General features: G+C 44.4%; 1 protein-coding gene across 4 annotated transcripts in view; it reads left to right on the top strand.

Annotated features, from left to right (window-relative positions):
* The window catches only part of RBFOX1 (RNA binding fox-1 homolog 1), a 335,551-nt gene that overhangs the window by 271,393 nt on the left and 42,957 nt on the right, over nt 1-21,201 (top strand). For all 4 annotated transcript variants that reach the window (XM_080942246.1, XM_080942245.1, XM_080942247.1 and 1 more), the window contains exon 9: nt 4,468-4,600. In XM_080942246.1, coding sequence (XP_080798372.1) covers nt 4,468-4,600 — 133 coding nt within the window. The remainder of the gene's footprint in view (nt 1-4,467; nt 4,601-21,201) is intronic.

The following is a 21,201-nucleotide window of genomic DNA, read 5'->3' on the forward strand; positions in this document are numbered from 1 at the left end:
TTTTCCCTTCCTCATTTCTCTATTCAGAAATAAAAAAGAGTCAGAATTGAATCCTGCATCCACAAATCAACTTGAATATCACCATTGTCAGTGGGTTTTATTTAGGTATTTAATAACCTCAAGTTATTGATCAGGAGCTGGAGAAGACAACTCGAGAGTTATGGCTCTAAACATGCTAAGAAGCTGACATCATTCTGTTTTTCCAGCATCATTGTTGGTTGTTTGTTGATTGGTTTTTATTTTGTTTCTTTGAGATAGCCTCTCTCTGTATAGCTCAGGCTGGTCTCAAGGTCTTATACCTCTGTCTCAGCATCCTAAGTGCTGATATTACAGGTAGGAACCACCAGACCCAGTTTGTATAGAAATATTAGCAAAGGTGACATACTTATGTATTTTATTTTGGCCCTGGTATATTCCATTCCAGAAAATGAGGCCATGTGCTTTTAATTCGGCATTGCGCTTACTAAGCATTTATTATCCATTTACTGGACGCAGACTCTTGAGCCAGAACGAACATAGATGGTAAAATACTTTTAATTCAGCAAGATAAGTGTTGTATCACAGAGGAAATGAAACATTAAGAGGGATTTTTCCCACTGTATATTTGAAGAATAAATCCATTCGGTTGTGTTTAATCTGCAGTTGCTTCAAACACACATTTACCTACATGTCAGCGTTTCTAAACCACTACACCCAGTAAGCAAGTAAGAAAATCTCCACTTTTTTTCCACTCTAAGCGAATAAAAGAAGTCTAATGAAAAGATGTGCTCTTTGCCCTTGAGACTGACTCTGTAACTTTGTGGCACATGACAGCTGTGCTCTCATCAGCAGGCATGGGAGAAAAGCAGAGGACAGGGACGCGGGCAATGACTCCAAAAGTCCTGCCACACGGATATGAATGGGCACTGACTCGCTTGTTTCACCCAACTGCTGTGCTCAGGGAAAGCGGTTGCTGGATTGGGCAGGAAGCACTTCGTTTATGGGCTATCTAGATGGTGTGGTATAAATAGCTTTTCGTCAACACTGCCTGTCTGAGAGACTTTACCCAGACCAAGCAGCATTCTGCATGTTGGGTCAGAGAGAGAGAGAGCACGCGCATGCGTGCCTGTGAATAGTCTTGGGTCCCAATGCATTCTGTGTGTTAGGTCAAGGAGAGACCGCATCTGTGGATAGTCTTGGGTCCCAATCCTCCTGAAGGATGGCCCACCGTGTTAGTTAGGCAAGATCTTTCATGGTCTGAGACTCACGAGTAAGGTTTAACTGGGTAACAAACAAACACCAGCTAGCTGCCTACTTCTACCTCTTCTGTCCTAAGACAATAAGGCTATCCTATTGTGTGCCTGGTCTTTATTCCTTTGTAAATATAAATTCTAAGGCTCAGAAATGCAGGTTACTATGCTGTGAAAGCAAGCATTCTCCCAAATGAGCCGTTTTTGAAACATGCCATAGATACTAAAATCGAAGTGACTTAAACAAACTGAGGCTTTTAATACTTGTTAGTGGCACATTTGTTTAAGCCGTTTTTCCTTCTACTGGAGAATTGTGTATGCTGTATCTAGTGGCATTTCTGGGACATTTCACAGTCCTCTTAGGACCACAGGAGAAATGATCTTTCTAGGCCTGAAGAAACTGTACTTATCTGAGGGTCTGGGCAGTGATAGAAAGCAGACAGTGGAGAAGAGGGACTGTGCTCTCCTTAGAAGCAAACAGGCAGTTAAGGACCAAAGGATGAACAAGGTCTGAACTGATTTCAGTTAGATGCACGTCCAAACCAGAGAGCAGGGCAGATGGAGAGCCCTGTCCTAATGGAGCGTGTGGTCTAGGACCAATCAAGAGTGCTTCCTCTCTCTTTAAGCAATTCAGGCTACTTGATTTTGACACGCGAAGCCCAGAGCATCTGCCTTCAGAAGGAAGTGTTATTGTGTGGGGTATATAAAGGAACGATGAGATCAAAGGAAGGAAGGGGTGACAGACAGGAGAAGAATGGGGGGAAATGGAAGGAAATGAGGAGAAGTAAGAGGAATATAGAGGAAGGAGGAAGGGTGGAGGGAGGAAGGGAAGTAGGAGGTAGGCAGACAGTATAAAAGGATAGAATGTCAATTTGATGACCCCTCATTTTCTCAATCCCTACTTCCTTCTCCTTCTAGCTAGCCCTCCCTCACTTTCCAATTTGACTTGCCCTTGTTTCAGTCTTGACAAGAGGATGTCTGGAATGGAACAAGGTGGTGTACACACACACACACACACACACACACACACACACACCCTTCTAGCACTTGGGAAGCAGAGGCAAGTGTCGTTGCCATAAGATGGAGAGCAGCTTCCAAGCCATATAGGGCTACACAGAGAAAGTCTGTCTTAAAATTTTGAGATAGGAGAGAGAAATGTGCATGGAGTAGTAGGGAGGGAAAGAGAAACAGGAACCATTCTTCTGGGGGACCAGCATGGGGCTCACTTTCTACATGAGGACTGTGGCCCACTCACAGCGAGATCGCTAGAGGCTCTGATTTGCTCACAGGGACTTGGCCTCCCTGGAAGCCATGTTTAAGTCAGACATTGCTCTGTAGTCTTTGTCCCCTTCACTGGGAAAGGATTGTGCTAACAAGCTCTGCTTGGAAGAGCCCAGAGCCTCACCTCCATATCTACAAGCACTTAGCTCAGCCAAGCAAAAGAGGGGAGCACAGAATGGAGCCCTGGTTTCACTAATTTCAGCACTTGCTCTCTTCAATCCAATGTCAAGCCTCTGCTTCACAAGATACCTGGACTCCTAAGTCCGCCAAGAAGGCATGGCAAACCCGGTCATCACCCCTGTGGCTCCAAAGAGAGGGATGAGAAATGGGTTAACATCATATCTGAGTGCCCTCACACAGCAAGCCAGCTGTTCAGCCTCACTGTACTTTTTCTGTACTTTAAAAAGGCAGACATTCTATCACATGTTTATTTGAATCAGGGCTAGACAGAATCGGGATCAAACTATTTCCGTCCACAGTCAACCAGGTCCGGATTCTGCCACATGGGTTGTAGTACAACCCAGGAAACTGGTTGCTAGAGACTGACATGAGTTCAATAAATCCACACACTTTGTCTTTCATCATAATTGTAAAACAGTTCAAACAGGAGGATAAATCCAGTCTGCCTTTGTTCTATGATCTCGGTATTTTACTCATGTTGCAAAGAAAAATATCACAAAGGACTCTCTCTGCTCCACCTTCAAATGCAAGTCCCGAATTCCAGACAATCACTGACAGTTGGTCTTCACCTCAAGGGAATAATCCTTGCTAGAAATCCATACAGAACTGAGAACAGCCTTGTCTTGACCACCCCCTCTGTGCATAGGTGGAGGACATTACTCTAAGACCTCCAAGGTCACTGTGTGGTAACCTCTACCTCCAGGGAGCAGGTGCTTTTTAGGCCTATGTATACTTATCGAGTTTTCTTTCTTGTGCTATGTCTGTCTGTCTGTCTGTGCACATGTGCGAATATGCGTGTGAGTACATTCTTCCCACATCTCCTACCCAGGTTTAAACCTGAGGGTGTGTGAGAATGACTCTTGAATATGATAAAATGCATGTGGCAGGGTTCTTCTGCTCTTAAAGGTAACGGTGGGAAGGGGTAGCCACACTTTGAACAGTGTGGACTGGCGGAGACTGTCTTCAGTGTCCTGTGATTGAGAATACTCCCACTTGTCTCACAAGCCCCTCAGAAGCCTTGCAAAGGGAACTTGGGTATGTGGGGCTGTTACAGAGATCCTGAATTCCTGGTGTGGCCTTCATTTCTGGCTTCTGGGCCCTCATTGTAACTTTTACAGACAGTGGCTTTTCACGGACAGGTTTCAGGTAACCTAGCCTCTGGATGGGATAAGGTTTGGAGCCTTTTAAGTCAGCACAAGTACACATTGTGAGGCTCAGGATGAGAGGAAGCTACAGACTCATTTCCTGATTGCTGCTTGGCCCTCAGAGAGGAGTTCAGATCTGCAAGTGTGGGAGGGAGGAAGGGCCTGCCAAGAGGCGATTGTAGACGCAAGGCATTGCCAGGCATAACTCCTCATCATACAAACATATTTTCCAAAAGGCTGTGAGGTCTCCCAGACATGTACCTAGGTATAGGAATAGAGACACTCACATATGTGCCTGTATATACTTTATGGTAGTTGAGGCATAGCACATAAGGATTTCCATTTACTTCTCTGTAACTTAAGTTTATGTGGGGAGCTTTTCTGCGGTCAGGAATCCTCTTAAATGTCTGTCATTTCCTTTACCCTCATGGTCAGAAACTTCTGTCTTTTCCTCCACCATGCTCACCAGGTTCCGTTCCAGGTTCGCAAAACTTCTGCTTACCTTTGGCCTTGCCGATAGAGAGTAGGACGGGTCATCCCATCTTCTTGCCATGTAAATAGGGTCCAGAAAATGGTCCTCGACCGGCTACCGGCGCGTCTCACAGTGTCCTGCTCTCTCACCTCTGTCGTAGTGCCTGGCTTCCCTTATCCGGCCGCCACTGCTGCAGCTGCATACCGAGGGGCTCACCTTCGAGGCCGTGGTCGCACCGTGTACAATACCTTCAGGGCTGCAGCGCCCCCACCCCCAATCCCGGCCTATGGCGGGTAAGTGTTGCCTCCTGGGGTGGGGTGGGGCACCTGCACCTGCTCTCCCTCCCCAGAGGCATGGAGTGCATGACGGTCTTGACCACCCCACCAGAACCTCTCCCCCCGCCCCCCGCACAATTCCCCCAGCATGCAGCCTAATGCGTCTGCTGCAAAGCACCTTGCGAAGAGTGTTGAAAAATGAGTGTAATTTGTCTGGTCATGGTTGGTGCCTTTAAACATTCTACATGTCACATGTTGTTATGGAAATTCTCTGTGAGACTGAATGCTGGAGAACGGAGAAATGGTTGCAGCCAAAGATGTATTTCTGATGATTTTGAGCATCTGCTTATTAAGGAGGTTGAACTCTATTTACCCCTTGAATGCAAAGGGACACAAGGTTTCCCATGCATACAATTCACTGGGGTGATCTTGCTTTCGTCCCCGTGGGCATTTTTGCATTCCCAGGAGTGTGAATTTTGGCCTGAGAAAATTAGGTGTTGAGTCAAAGAAAACATTCCCAACGGAGATAAAATGACAGTTAATTCGCCTTTTACTTGCCTTTTCCAAAAACAGCCTATTCCGTTCCTTCTCTTCTCCGCTGCCAACCGAGGCCTTCTGTGGCTAGACATTATTGCTGACAGCTATAAACCTAGGGATGGTTGGGAAGAAAGGAGGGAGTGGGAGATGAATGGAGGGAAAGAAAGGTTGGCTGACTTTCAGGCAAGCAACCCTAAAATGACACTTCTGCACTTCTGTTAGGGGATCTTGGAAGGACATTCCTCCACCCCTGGCACAGAGAGAGAGAGGTCCTCTAAGGTAGTGGCCCTGTGCTAGGATAAGGTCTAGGATACTTTTGATTATTACCACAGGATAGACCCATGTGATATTATCAAGTGGACAACATCCTTGTCTCTGAACACTGCTTAAACATCCTGTGATCCTCATGATAGCCCGGCCCTCAGGGCAAAGCATTGTCTGGCTAAAAGCTCAAATTGTACTGGACTTAACTTCCATGGCGTAGAAGATTTGGCTGTACTCAGGGGAATCTGATGCGAGTTTTCCAGGCCAGTGACTAGCGTTTTGGTCTGCAGAAAGAATGTTTCTGCTCGGGACCAACCGAAAAGGGTTAAAAGCATTTTCTTAAAAGCTTTGCTGCATATAAATCTTTTAGGAGATCTCAATTACCCCAGCTCCCTCGAAATACTGATGACAAAGGAAAATATTCTTCTCATTATATATTCACTGCCTCGCCCACTCCAAAAGACCAGAGCTGAAGGGTGTGAAAAAGACAAAGGCTCCTTCAGGGCTGTAGCCTCCTCAGGAATGAGGCTAGGAGAAATCACCAAAGTGAGAGAAGAAGGCAACAAAAGAAACGGAATTACTGACATGGAGTTTCTTGGGTAAATCATCAGTGTGAGTCAGAGCAAGGTTTCTTACTGTTGTCAAAAATGACAACAAGGGAGACTATATATGATAACAAAGGAAGAACCAACTGGCTTTAGAGTCTCTCCATACCTCCAGTGTATCTCTCTGTGTGCTACAGAGGAACTGACCTTTGCCTCTAATCTGTATGACCGCCCACCCAATATGAGCCTATTCCGTACATGTGTTATGGAAGGCACTGGGTAGGAGTAGAAACAGATAACTAATCATCTGGGTTTATGCTACTGCTAAAGAAAGATTCGTAAGCCATAAATGCAAAATAGCACATTTATGCCACTTTGTTCTGTCTGGAAAATCATCATCTTAGTACATGGTAATTGTAGCTTTTCTGTATTATACCCCTAGTCAGTATCTCCCTACTATATTGAACAGGAAAAAAAAAATTAAAGTAAAATTATATGGCCAATCCTCCCATGAACAATTTATAAAATCCTCAACATAACACACCTGCTATAAAATCGAAATTTACTAACTTATAATGAATGTGCTCTTTGCCTTGCATAACCATGCATAGCTAATGAATGTCACGTTCGCCAGGGAGAAACAGGCCCTTCCAAATGGTACACAACATGTTCATGGCTCCTTTGAAAGAGATGAAAGTGTAATATTTCAGGAGTCCTCCTAACTCTACTGGCTGCAATGTTGGCTTGCACCCTACCGCTCACAAAAACACACCATGGATCTATGTGGAGCACACAGCGGAGCATAAATAGTTGCATGTGCTAAGGAACAGGTGTGGAGTTCAACTGTGCTGGGAGAAGACCCTATGACTGAAATTCTGGAGTCAGAAGTTAAGGCAGAATAGCCAGTGTCAGATGCTGGGGCAATAGCTCACCGAGGTAGAGCGATTGCTTCTCCAGCATGAAGACCTGTGTTTGAACCTAACACCATGTAAAGCAGCTAGGCATGTCTAAGAGTGTCTGTGATGCCAGCATTGCAAAGCTGGAGACAGGTCCACCCTGGGAGCTGGCTAGCCAGCCAGACTAGCTCAACAGAGTAAGCTTCCAATTCAATGAGACCCTGCATCAACATAATAAGTTAGAGAGTGATAGATAATGCATAAGACCCACAATGCCCTCCATGCATACATAGAGATACATTCATATGCAAGTATCATACACATCCATAACACACACACACACACACATAAAAATAAATTATATAGAATTCTCAGTATGGGCAGAGTGCTGCTGTCAAGAATCTGTAAGACCCAAAGTACTGCTAAGCAGTGGAAATTTGTTTAGCTACCTATATTTTACCAGATTGTAAATAGCTAGAATTCATTTGCATGCCATTGGAAGGGGCCAAATCACAATCCAAGAGGAAAATTTCCTTTTTTCCTCTGGATTCTTTGACTTACATTACAAGGAAGACAGCTTATTATTATTATTATTATTATTATTATTATTATTATTATTATTATTATTATTAAGCAAAAACAGTGGTACCCAGAGCATAGATTTCCCAGAGGAGTGAGACACCAGATTGTGGGCTGAGAAGAAGCGATAGACAAAAATGCTGCAGATCCACCTGTTTCCAGGGCCTGCCACATCCATCATAAGGTGGTCTAGGAACCACAGTGTTCCAAAGCTGCTGATTCAGAACTCCACTGGAGGAAGGTGGCTAAGTTTAAATGACCCCTTTACTCCTGCTCTCTGCAGCCAAGCACCACACACTTGGCAGCAGCCAGAGTTTATGCTCTGTTGTCTGTGTCACATTTGCAGCAGCTTCTGGGGATGGGATTTAGAACCAATATATAAGGCAATGATCCTGACTGATGGGATAGATGGTAACACAGAGGGATGTTTAGCAGAGAAGAGTCCTTAGCCAAGCATGGGCCTTCAGACAAGGCACCCCAGAAGAGAAGATGGGGATGACAAGATTATGTCTATCTCTTTCCAGACTTCTTTATTAAGATATTGCCCTGTGAGAAAGCCATTTCCATGTTTTCTAAGACACTTTCTCACAAAACACATTTATTGAGGAAGAATATTTTCTTAATGTCCCCAAATGAAGATAGATTTATCTACAAACTCCTTTTCATGAAATATCTAATATAAGTTTATGATACTAGTCTTTCTAGCCCCAAAGGTGTTCTGTATTCTAGATCCATACAGGGCTTCTATATTTTCTGGTTTTGGTAGAAAACATACATACACATGTACACATGCATACATACATACACATACATGCAGATGCACACACATTCGTACTCTCACACATACACACATGTGATGTATAACAGACTTCATGGCAACCTCTGTGGAGCTTAGGGTTGTCCTTGGAGGCATCCAGCACTAACGTGAGCATCCAAGGAAACTCATTAAACATACGTTTCTCTGTAATCATTTTTGCCCCGCCCAGCAGTTAAACTAATTAGAATATAAAGAGGTCCTCTCTTCTTTGCCCCACCATACCTAAAATAAAATTCTTTAGAAATATCAATATACAATTATCACTCCTGGAACAATACTTCTGCCCTTGGACAATAAAGGGATCTTAGAAAGCACAAAAGGCAGGGAGCCACTCATATCAGCTGCCAACAGTAAATGAATTTGACACCAGAGAGTGAATGCTTAGTAAATACAGTGTTTTACTGCCCTGGAAAGCTACAAGGAGATACACAGTCTCCTTGAAAGGAGAGTAAAACATGCACCTGGCTTCACGGGGTTGATGAAGGATGAAATAGGAAGAGCCATACAAGGATATGGCTCAGTAAGGCCCGTGCTAGGACATGATCACTGGACTGCAGCTAATCCTGGTGAGGTTGATGTGGCTATTGACATTTTTGTAAGTTGCCAAGGCTCCCCTCTATCAGTGCCCCTCTGTTCTTAAGGGATACACAGGTGGATCTTTCATTTCTGCCTTCATATATACGTTTCCTCTTTGCCAGGGAGCCCCTCCAGTTCACAAGCCCCATACTATCCCTTAAGCACAGAAATAGTCATTGATGGAGGGAGACACACCAATAGTTTATGCATTCCATAGTACCTCAGTTAGTAGACTGTCTCAACAAGTCCAATGAATGCATGTTTTTCTCTTCCTCCTTTCATCCAATGAGTCACATTCATGAGAACTTACTCATTAGGGTGTTTCCATTCCAAGGAGCCTACAGGTTGGCAGTATAGGTAGAATCGGATAGACACTCACAAGACTGAGCCCAGCATCCCATATAGGACACAGCAGTTAATCCCCTTCCTTCCCATATAGGACACAGCAGTTAATCCCCTTCCTTGAGCAGCAAGCAGCATAGACCTTGCTTCACTACATTGAATAGATACTTATAAAGTACGCACTGTATATGTTGTATTGGCGATACAGCATTCTGCCCCTAGGAAGCATCATAGGGACATCATAGATCTCAGTCGAAACATCCAGCATTGGCTACGGGGCTCTAGTCTTTGTACTATGTTACCTATAGCCTATACTTTCCTTGTTGCCACCACAAAATATCAGACTAAAAAATTTTACAGAAGGAAGGGGTGCTTTATTCTGTCTTGCCATATATGGGTACAGTCTTCCGAATCACGGAAGGCATGATACCAGGAGCCTGAGTCAGCTGTTCACATTGGATCTCCAGTCAGAAAGCAGAGAAAGATGGATGCCTGTGGTCTGCTGTTTTTTCTCTTTCTACTCAGTCTGGGAACCCAGGACCATGGCTGCCCACAGTCAAGTGGTTCCTCCAAGAACAGCTAACCCAATTTAGACCCTTCCTCACAGACATGAGATTCTACAGTCTGTCAAGTTGGCAAGCTTTTGACCATCTATTAGCCACTGCAGTCTTTGATTAAGATGCTCTACATATCCTCAAGTAACCTCTTAGGACACATGTACATACAGCATCTAGAGTTACCTAGAAAAGTATTTCAGGGCAACTCCTATCACCATAATAATGATCGAACAGTATCCCTGGAGCAAGCATCTTAACGTTGCCTTGTGTAAGAATAAACCCTAAGAACCACACAACCACTGGTCTATGCATAGCAAGTAATGAGCCCCCAACGTCCAAGATCAGTAAATTCAAGAGTCATCAGAGAGATATTGGCACAGATGCTTGGTAGCCTGTCCTAGACACCAAAAGTAGCCAAGGATCCCCCCAGCTCACACATGAGAATAATAGTCACCCCACATGTGGTCCCAAGACAGGTTTGGCCCTTCTCATATATCCCACACTGGCTCTAGTGAGGGCATGCTTCCACAGATACTTTTGGTAATCTGATTAAAAATATGTACTTTCCCTGGGGAAATGTGCATATACAAAACCATACACAGTTCTGCACAAATTTCAGTGTGAGCATGGAGCCACCTGATAACCATTGTGAACAGTTACATTTGAGCCTATTCAAAAAATGTAATTTATTTTCTAGGCGGAAGGGTCAGTAGGGAAGAGAGGTTTGAAATGCCTTTCCTATGAAAATACATTTGCATTTGGAATATATCCCACTAGACAAACAGACTGCTTAGTGTGGGGCATCTCCTGCCTCTATTCCTCCCTTGTTCTTGTCCCTCCTTTTTCTTTTTTATAAGGGAAACTAATTTGCTCTAATGCAATTATTCCTTCCTTGCCTCCATCCAAATCTTTAACCACCACTCTTACTTTCTTAAGAAAATGAGATGTGCCTTTGCATCATGTTCTGGCAAATCATATTGCAGTCCCAGAGTGATTGACAAGCAACACAATTAACTTTGCATGGCTAGAAAGACTATTTCTGCATTAAAATAGGACCACATCAGCTCGGCACACGGCGGCAACTCCCATCTGCAGTGTGTGAACGGCTGTGTATCTAAAGCTGTATCCTCCACACTAGTTCATCTCCCTCTTCTTTTCCTACACATGTATCTGATATTTTAAGTCAACCTGTTTGCTGAGGCTTTAAGAAAGAACTGGGAGGCATTCCTGGAAATGCCCATAGGACTCTGTAAGGGCTCTCCCACACTCAACAAAGTCTTAACAACAGCACCTTAGAGGCTGGACTGTCACTCAGTTTGTGGACTGCTTGCCTTGAATGCACAACTAGACTTGACCCTTGTCATTTAAAAGCCTGGCAGAGCAGTGCACACATGTTTTCTAAGCATTTGAGAAACTGAAGCAGAGAGCTCAGAAGTTTAAGATTGTGTTCAGTTACATGATGAGTTCAAGGCCAGCCTGGGCTATGTGAGTCCCTGGGAGGTGGAGGAGAGGGAGAATAGGATCCTAAAGAGTCTGAACTTCAGTTTTGTCTTACAAAATAGCACCTGGGATATGTCACTTAGCAACCCAATGATTCCCTTTCTTCTTAAACTACAAGCAGCAACATCACTCACTTCTTAAAGAAATAAAATTCTTTATCCCGGTACCTCAACCAGATTCTATTGAACCAAGACCTCTGGGCTGGGAGTAGGGCTAGCCTTCTGGGTTTCAGTTAGTCCTCTAGGTGAGTTCCAGGCACATTCAATTTCAACTACCACTGTCTGCCTGATGTGTCATTAAGACATGGGCTATGGAACCAGAAGACATGGACTAGAATATATATTAGCTGAGTCAGTGTGTTAGTCTCTAGGGAAGGAATAGAAACCTTGTCCATGGGAGGGACACACTGGAATGATAAGTACACGAACCTTCCATGGGGCCCATCCCAGAACAACTGAGCTTCAAACACTAATGATGCTTATGCTGTGACTAATAGTTCAGAGGAAACACTACTTTTGTAAAACTGGAAGCTCATTCCAGTGGGTTTGTTTTCCTCTGAAAGTGAGATGAGGCTGTGTCAGCTCATGGCTTCCCAGGGTTATTAATATCATGATGGTAGATCACCCACTGTCTCCCTGTGCCTCCAAAATGTACTTGGTGCAAGTGAGCAAGCTGGGATTCTCCACCTTTTTGCCTAAAAGCCACCATCTTCTAAAACACTGTGAGAACCCAAAGCTACTAAGTGATCTCTTCCTCCGGGTCCTCCAGAGAGCCAGACTTCTCCCAAGCATAGGCCCTTGCACTTGCTAGATGCTTTGCCTGCCTGCTGGTCCAGGTTTCTCTGTTCCTCCCTTTTGCAGAAAAGACTGTAACTGTAACTGTAGCTTGATGCATGACTGCAGATGCACTTCCTCCTCTGGAGACTCTAGATGTCTAGAGGTCAGTGGATGGAGAGACCCATTCAGGATGCCATAGAACAGTGGTTGGGGAAGATGAAGCTTTCCAATGCAGAAAGATAAGACTTTCCATCCTTTTCCTTGTGCTCATGAGAGTGTGGGAGCTTTCTCATGGTCTCCCCTCAATTCCATGTCTCATAAATTTGGATGTCAGAGTCTTAGAATAACTTTCTGTAGCCATGCTGGCCCACAAACCATGGCAACTGGGTTATTTTTTCAGAGCCAAGACTCCCTGAAGGCAAACAGCACAAAACGTTCTTCCTAGCTTCTGGGAGCTTTTGATACAGATGGGTGCAAATGTCTGGCATGACATCAGCCCCTGAGCACAAACACCCAACCCACCTCGAGAGCAGCAGCCACTTTCCCTGCAAGAAACGAGTCTCTGACAAACCACATAGCTCTCCAACCCTGTTCCAAGCTGTGTGCCGTGAAAGCCTAGATATGACTTTTCTCCCTATTATCCATAAAATGCAATAGACCTCGTCTATCCTATAGCCATTAAGAAAAAATGCAAGGCTTCCTTTATTTAAATGCATACTAATTTTTAAAAGGTATGAATATTCATCCAGAACCTTTCATCTTTTGTACTGGTTGGATTTAGGATTATTCATTAATCTTTCCTCTTTCTCCATTTGCAATAACCATTACAGCTGAATACAGAAACAAGGCACAGGCCTCAGACTGCAGGTTCACAACAATAGTAAAAATAATAAAATAGAACGGTAGGGTCTCACCAAATCGCTCACGCTGGCCTAACACTCATGATGCCCACTGATTCTGACTCCCAAATGCAAACATAATTATCCATCATGACCCTCTTGACCAGTGATTAAATTCTACCTGGAATTGACAACGAAATGACCCTCTGTCTTCTACTGCTCTTTAGGATCTGGGTGCCATCCTCTGAACAGATAGTTACTCTACCTCGTCTGGGAATGAAGTAAAGTAGTAGAGTTTAAATTAGGTGCAATGTATACAAATTCTTTGGCTGCAATTTCTACGGCCAAACAAAGCATAGATGCAAAGGAATTTTCCATGTGGTAGACGATCATTAGCAACCTGGACAGACAGGAATCTGAAGCTGATGCTGGTACACACAGGGAGGACCTGTCACTCTGCTTCCGGCAGCTGTAGAGTCACAGTTGTGGAATTTATGGCCTCAGTGCGAAGCATATTGATGACCACTCAGAAAGCATTGCCTGACCAAATCTGACAAGTCTGCTCCTGTGTCTCAGCTTGCAAAGAATAAACCAACCTCGGATGCCTTAGTAACTACTCCAACTGCAGAGCCCTTTGCCAGGGAAGCTGGACTTTGATGCAAATGTCTATGTTTTTGTACCTTGCCTGGCACTTAAGTGGTGACCTAAATGCTTTTGGATGAAGATACTGGGGGGAAAGACATTGGGAACCAAGGGGTAGCATGAAAAAAAGGCATGATGGCAGGAGAATGTGTCACAGATGTGCTTTGAGGCCTTAACTTACTATGTGTTGCTTTCTTGACCTGCTTTTCATCAGATCTGGTCCAAGGCTTGTTGGTAGAAGCTGCCCTTGCCTCTGACCCCACAGCAGTGCTGTTTTACATTGATTATGTCAAAGCCTAGGTCAGGACCTTAGACACCTCTGCCTGCCTTTTGGATTAGCGTTTAGCTCTGCTTGACAAGTGCTCTTGTGAACTGCAGTCTGTCAGGATCAAATCCAAACAACATCTGAAATCCATTCCTACCAACCTCCTTAGTCGTGAAATCCCTGCCACGCTTTAAGGATAATGGTATTGAGGGTTAGCCAATCAACTCGGAAAGAACTCTGGGAATGAGGCATACTCGAATGTTCTCCAGCAAGCCAGTGTCACTGCTGTGCGTGAGCATGTGTGCTTAGGTGATGAAATGCACTTTCCCTTGACTTCAGCTGCTTGGCTTTTCTGTGTGTTCATTCTGCTCCTGAAACCCTTTGGCATCAACGTTGTGCTTCTATTAGGGCCCTGGCTTGACTCAACAATGGGTTCACTGGTCCTTTGCCAGCATCACAAGTCATCCAGAAACTTCATGGGAAGATGCTATGGGAGGTTGCTGAGGACGACTGTCCCATGAAAACAACAGTTCAGAAAGAACAGCATTTGCACTTGGTAGTAGCATGCAGTTCTCTCAGAAGTGCAAGTACATCCAGAATGCATATCTGTAAACCCACTCAGATACTTAAGAAATAGTATTGAGTCCTGTGGTGATGTAGCATCAAGATTCCTGGCCTTGATATTCCAAGAGACATGGATCAATCCAAGATTACTCCTACCCTTCCCCCGAAAGTGGCTTCTTTCTGGGCTGCTGATTTTATAGGACTGTGCAAAGTGTCCACCAAGTTAGGTACAGTCCATCATAAAGTAGAACCTTGCCTCAGTCTGAACTTGATCTATCGGAATACTTACAAACATATATACAACTGAACTCTCTAACCCCCACTCATGAATACATAGGGGCTTTTTACATACAAACACATACATGTACTCCCATATATTTGTACATATGAAAAAATACATGTCTTTTGCACACATGCATATCTATCTATCTAGACACATACATTTGTAGTTCTACTACACTGGCAATAAAAGTCTCATAGAACTACCACACTACAGTATGAAATAGTCCCAGAAGAAAATGCCTGATCCCATCAGGGATACTTGGGGGTCCCCGAGGCCATTTAGTTCTAGCCTATCCTGAAAGTGTTCTGCTCTTGGTTCCACCCTCGTAAGCCTATTCCAGAACAGATGCTGTGCTTTATGTCTGGTGAGGGAGGGTATCTGTGGTTTGATTCCAGACTTTAATATCCTCAAGATATTCATGTCTGTGTAGGCCACTTGAAAATACACAGAAACTCTCTTTGCTTTTCCAAGTTGTGCAGTGCACCTCCTTCCGAGAGTGGGAAGCTCATTTTGGTGCCCAAGCCAAACCACTCTATTACTCTTGAAACCCAGATTACATGGAACCCCAGCAGAAAGTTCCTGATTTGATGGACAGCTGTTGTCTCCAACCTCCTTAATCAGTTTGAACCTCTCCTCAGTTCCTGTGTTTCGGATCATGAGACCAGACTAACCTGGCCCGTGCGGGGTTGGTGTGTCTGCATGGGGAAATGCACTAATCCGAATGTTTCTCTTTGTGTGTGCACCTCTACAGTGTTGTTTACCAGGATGGATTTTATGGTGCAGACATTTATGTAAGTATTCATTAACGAGCATGCCGTCCTCCTTACCTCCAGGAGTCATTCTTTATACAAGTTTGCTCTGAACTCAGTGGGAACACATTACCTCTTCTGGGTCAAAAAGGAATTCTCACCATGTCTCTCAAGGCGAAGGACTGCAGGTCCTGAGCTCAAAGGACACATGACTTGCTCTTGGAGTGGGAAGTAATGACTTGGACTTGATCAACTTTGGAATAGACAAACACAACTGCGCCCATTTAGAAAAGATGTGCTCTCCTGCACCAATCCAAATTAAAAACTCCACCCACAGTGACATTTACTCTAAAGTCCTCAGTATGCTTTATGTGTTTTCAGTTGGGTATTCAGAACAGCAGCTGGGAATTTCCAGCTGCAGAGAACTGAAAGGTATTTTCATGGCTGATAGTGTTTTTATGCTTTCCTTACAAATGTGATTATTTATCGACAGTGCTGGGAACAATCCACTCCTCTCTTTTCTCTGAACATAGCAATAAACATCTAATTCTGCTACTACAATGTGTGTGACCTGGAGGGTTGGGCCTCTCCTCTCTATCCATTTATTCTCTTTATTTCTCTAAACAGTTCCTTAATCTAGTACTATTTGCCAGTTGGTCCCATTTCATAAAACTCCTCTTTAAGAGGATGTGTCTCATCTTCAGAACCATGATGAGCCAGAGAAGCCACATCCTGACGTTCCACATTCTGATGCTTCAATGATGCTACCCTAGTGTTCTAGTGTTCCCCCCTTCTCTCTCTCTCTCTCTCTCTCTCTCTCTCTCTCTCTCTCTCTCTCTCTCTCTCTCTCTCACACACACACACACACACACCATTGATGTCCCCAAGTAAGTAAACAGAATCATACTTGTTTTGTATATACTAGACAAGAAAAACCAAACCTTATCTTTGTGCTCCTGTAGAAAGCAGGAGGTACTGGTTCTCACTCTTTCCCTTGGCGTCTCACAGAACTGCCTTTTTGCAGCGAGGTAAGAGTCTCTATCAGTGATGGGTTTAGCTTCATTCTGATTGCATCTGACACACTTTCTGTCACCTGAAGTTAGTACAATTTTTGCCCTCTTGTCAGACTAGCATGAATGAACATGTCCTTCATTTATTCTAAGAACAATTGACTTCTGTTACCAAACTTAAGCCCCCCCCCCCAGTGCCCTTTTCTCCAGAACTTCAGTTCATGCCATTTCAAGTGTAAGGTGGGCAGAGCCTGGTCCTAGCCATGGCCTCTGTATAGCCTGGACTTGGTTGAACAAAGCATCACTAAAACTGGGGTTTTATTATAATGTCCTTAAACATGGGAGCCTGCAGATTGTACTTAAAAGATAAAATCCACTAGAAATAAAATTGCGTGTATTAACATCTGTTCAAGAAAAGAGAAGTATGGGAATCCCTAGTTAAAAATTTAAAAAATTAATTTAGCCATCAGTTATTGGCTATGCTCCTCTCTGGCCTTAGTTTCTCATATGTAAAATTGTTTATGACTTGTTATCTCCCATGCACATTTCAAATGGATTCCCCTTTTATAGACACGTAGATTCTTGTGCAGCATGAAGAAAGTGTTAGACGGAGGCAAGGATGCCACAGCAATGAGGAGCCAGGCTAAGGACATGACTCGGTCAGTAAGGTGACTGCCATGCAAACGTGAGAAGCTGAGTTCAGAGTCCCAGCACCAACATAAAAGTCCAGGCTTAACAGGATCTAGTGGACAGCCAGCCCAGTGAAAGCAGTGAGTTCCAGGTTCTGTGAGAAAACCTGCATCACAAAGTAAGGCAGAGGTTTGATTGAGAATGACACCTGATATCAACCCCTGGCTTCTGCACATGTGTGTGCATACCCCTAGTATATGTGCATTTGTATACACACACACACACACACACACACACACACACACACAGAGAGAGAGAGAGAGAGAGAGAGAGAGAGAGAGACAAGAGACAGAGACAGAGAGACACAGAGAGACCCAGAGAGACAGAGAGAGCAGGGAAAGAGTAGAGAGATTCTATCACTGTATGTAGATCCTGGGCTGCTGAGAGCTACATCAGAAATGTACAAAGCAGAGAGAACAGAGCAGGCGAGTTAAAATGCTACACTTCTTATGCTCCCTTAGGGAAGACACTGCTCCTGGAAGGAGAAGCTTCCTCTATACATGGGGACATTGAGAAGCCCTTGTAACAAAGAGACTCAAGTCCTCATGCTAAGTGGGGCAGCCCCCAAGGTGATCAGCCAGCATGAAGCTTTCAGAAAAGATCAGGCAGCCATCCCATCGGGATCTACTTCCTGCTGAAATACTAGGTCAGCCTCTCACTTGCCCAGTGTTTGTCCTCTGAACTCATACAGACCACTGGAGCACAGTGCTGCTGAAGGGGAATGACCCTCTGAGATAGAAGGGACTAGACCTTGGGACTTCAGACCTCAGTGGCAAAGCAGGGGTCCATGGGCAGCTCTAACTTCAAAGGAAGTAAATGGTATGAATTATTTCCTACTCTTTTGAATTTACAGAACAAAGTTCAGTCTTACTAGAAACATCATTCTGAATGTGTGGATTTAAGCCACAAGTCCCACTGCCCTGCCAGGATATCCGTCTAAACATTGAGTCCCACATATTTTAAAGTGATAGTGGTTATAGAGATCTCTTGAAAATCATTTCAGATTCTTTCTTATTTAAAGAAGTGTTTCTGGCCCAGGCCTATAATAAACAGGTTCATGGATGTATAAGCTAAATCAGTTTCCCCTTGAAGTTTAAGTCTTTTATTTTTCTATAATCCATTAGGTAAAGAACCAAGTTCCTAGCTTTGTCTCCTCTAATCAAGGCATATTCTTCCTGCTCAAACTCTTCTCCACCCTTCAGTCTACCAGAAAGGATCATCCACATTCATAGGAGAGAACCCTCTGAAGTCACTGCCCTGTGCCTTATGCCCTGATGTCTCCGTCCTCTGGAATTTGCCATTTAAGGTCTCAATCCCCTGTGACTCCAAGTTGAATCTCTTAAGCATTTCTGGGACTTTTAATACGACTAAGGCACCAAGGCTTGAAAGACTTATCAGACCCTCACATTAAGCTCCTACCTACAATGATCTTCTTCACCTTTTCAAAGAAGTGAAGGCTGAAGGAAGAGGGACAAATGATCATTGGTGCCTAGAGACAGCCATAAAGAAAGACTTGTCAAGATGTGCCATGGACCCTATCCTTAGGAGAAGCTATGGTAGAGACAGCATCCCTCCTATCTAGGGAGATGTCCTTCCAGAAAGTAGACTCTGGAAAAAGCTTGTGTGCTCTTCAGACAGCTACATATCAAAGACAAGGGAGGTTCTGAGTCAGAACAGGGGGTGAGCAGAATTGTCTATCACCAAAGCTCTTTTTTCGGGAGGGGGGGGCTATAATACCAACTTCCCTTTTAAAAAATCAGGGATTCTATTTTTAGAAATAACATACCAAGTGTGAACAATAACACACATTTTAGTGAAAAGGATTGAAATAAAGTCATTGGTTAATTTTCTTACCCAGGGGACAGGGTAGAGTTATTTGGGATCATGTTTGAGGGTGTAGTCAATCATGATGGAAGTCATGTTGGTAGGTACAGGTAGCAACTGGTCACATGGCATCCCTAGTCAGGAGACAGACATGACTGCCTGTATTCACTCTGCTTCTTTCTTTTTATTAGCCCGACACCCCTGCCTATAAGGTGCCAGTCACACTTAGGATGGGTTTCCTTGCTTCACTTAACCCAATCAAGAATCTCCCCCTAGATATACCCAGAGTTTATTTCCTTAGTAAATCTAGAGGCCCTTCAAGTTGACAATTAATTATGTATCACACTCACTTTAATTAAAAACGTGTCAAATTAAATAATAAAGAAGCAATAGTAAGAGAGATACTAATTGAAAGTTGTGGAAATAGACTTCTCTAGACCTACAGAGCCAGGCCCACTGTTTAAGACTGAAGCAGTAGATGTTACCAAGCTAGACACTGGCCAAGGTCTATAAACTAGGTGCTAGTTGACACTTGCAAGGAGGATCAAAGAAGACAGCTTCTGATCCAAAGCAATGATGGAGAATGGACAAAGGGATGAAGAGAAAGGATAGGAGAGCAGTGGGAATGTGAAGAATGCCTGGCAGAAACTGGGATAAGAAAGCACTAAATCAGAAAATAGGATAAAGCACAGGGAGGAAGGAGAATGCAGGAATAGCATATTAACATTACCCTGCATATTAACAATACCCCAAGCCTCTGAAGAGGAGAAACACTGAGCCCCACCCCAGCATGCACATCCCAACATTCTAGTGCATTTTATGCTGCTCTTTTGTTAGAAAACCTGGTTGGTACCTTTCTCAGCAACAAGGCTCACACTCACAGTGACTAGGTGTGCTCATTCCATGCTGAGTGAGGTTGGGAATAACAGGAGTGAGCCTGGGGCTTTGGGAATAGAAATCATGAATCCTCCAACTTAAACCCCAAGCCTTTCCTTCCCAAGACGTTATGTTGACAAGGGTCCAAGTGGGGAGTAGAATTAGGGGTACAGGTGGGGATGAGCATTAGGGGTCCAGGTGGAGATGAGCATTAGGGGTACAGGTGGGGATGAACATTAGGAGTCCAGGTGGGGATGAGCATTAGGGGTCCAGGTGGGGATGAGCATTAGGAGTCCAGGTGGGGATGAGCATTAGGGGTACAGGTGGGGATGAGCATTAGGGGTACAGGTGGGGATGAGCATTAGGGGACCAGGTGGGGATGATCATTAGGAGTCCAGGTGGGGATGAGCATTAGGGGTTCAGGTGGGGATGAGCATTAGGGATCCAGGTGGGGATGAGCATTAGGGGTTCAGGTGGGGATGAGCATTAGGGGTACAGGTGGGGATGAGCATTAGGGGTCCAGGTGGGGATGAGCATTAGGGGTCCAGGTGGAGATGAGCATTAGGGGTACAGGTGGAGATGAGCATTAGGAGTCCAGGTGGGGATGAGCATTAGGGGTACAGGTGGGGATGAGCATTAGGGGTACAGGTGGGGATGAGCATTTGGGGACCAGGTGGGGATGATCATTAGGAGTCCAGGTGGGGAAGAGCATTAGGAGTCCAGGTGGGGATGAGCATTAGGGGTTCAGGTGGGGATGAGCATTAGGGATCCAGGTGGGGATGAGCATTAGGGGTCCAGGTGGGGATGAGCATTAGGGGTCCAGGTGGGGATGAGCATTAGGGGTACAGGTGAGGATGAGCATTAGGGGTACAGGTGGGGATGAGCATTAGGGGTCCAGGTGGGGATGAGCATTAGGGGTACAGGTGGGGATGAGTATTAGGGGTACAGGTGGGGATGAGCACTAGACTCAGTCACTAGGAGGACTCAACAGTACATTGAGAAATTAAGAGTCTAAGATGAAGGAAGATATTTAATACCCAGTCCAAACCACAGTATCTCCTCCTCACCACAGCCAGAGACAGAGACTTTACCACCTCCATGTTCTTTAGAAGAGGAAACTTTTCCCGCAGAAAAAAAAAACAAAAAACAAACAAACAAAAAAAAAAAACAACAGTTAAAATAGTTTATTCCACAGCCATCCCTGATACCAAGGCTTGTGCTTGCATGATCTGCAAACAGAGTTCAACATTAAAGAACTGGACAAGAGATTAATTTACAGCAGTAGGATTCCGTAAGGGAAAGGGAGGGGAGAGAATGTGAAGATGATATTGAGATGGTGAAGGGAGTGAGTGGGGCTGAAGTGATGACTGCAGTTGAGAGCATTTCCTGTTCAGTCCTGACAGTCAGAGTCTAGACCTTGGAAACCACATAACAAGACAGGGAATTAGAAGTCTGGTCTCCATCTCTACCCAAGACACATTCAGTTAT

This window comes from Micromys minutus (genome assembly GCF_963924665.1).
Source record: "Micromys minutus genome assembly, chromosome: 31".
Lineage (NCBI taxonomy): Eukaryota > Metazoa > Chordata > Mammalia > Rodentia > Muridae > Micromys > Micromys minutus.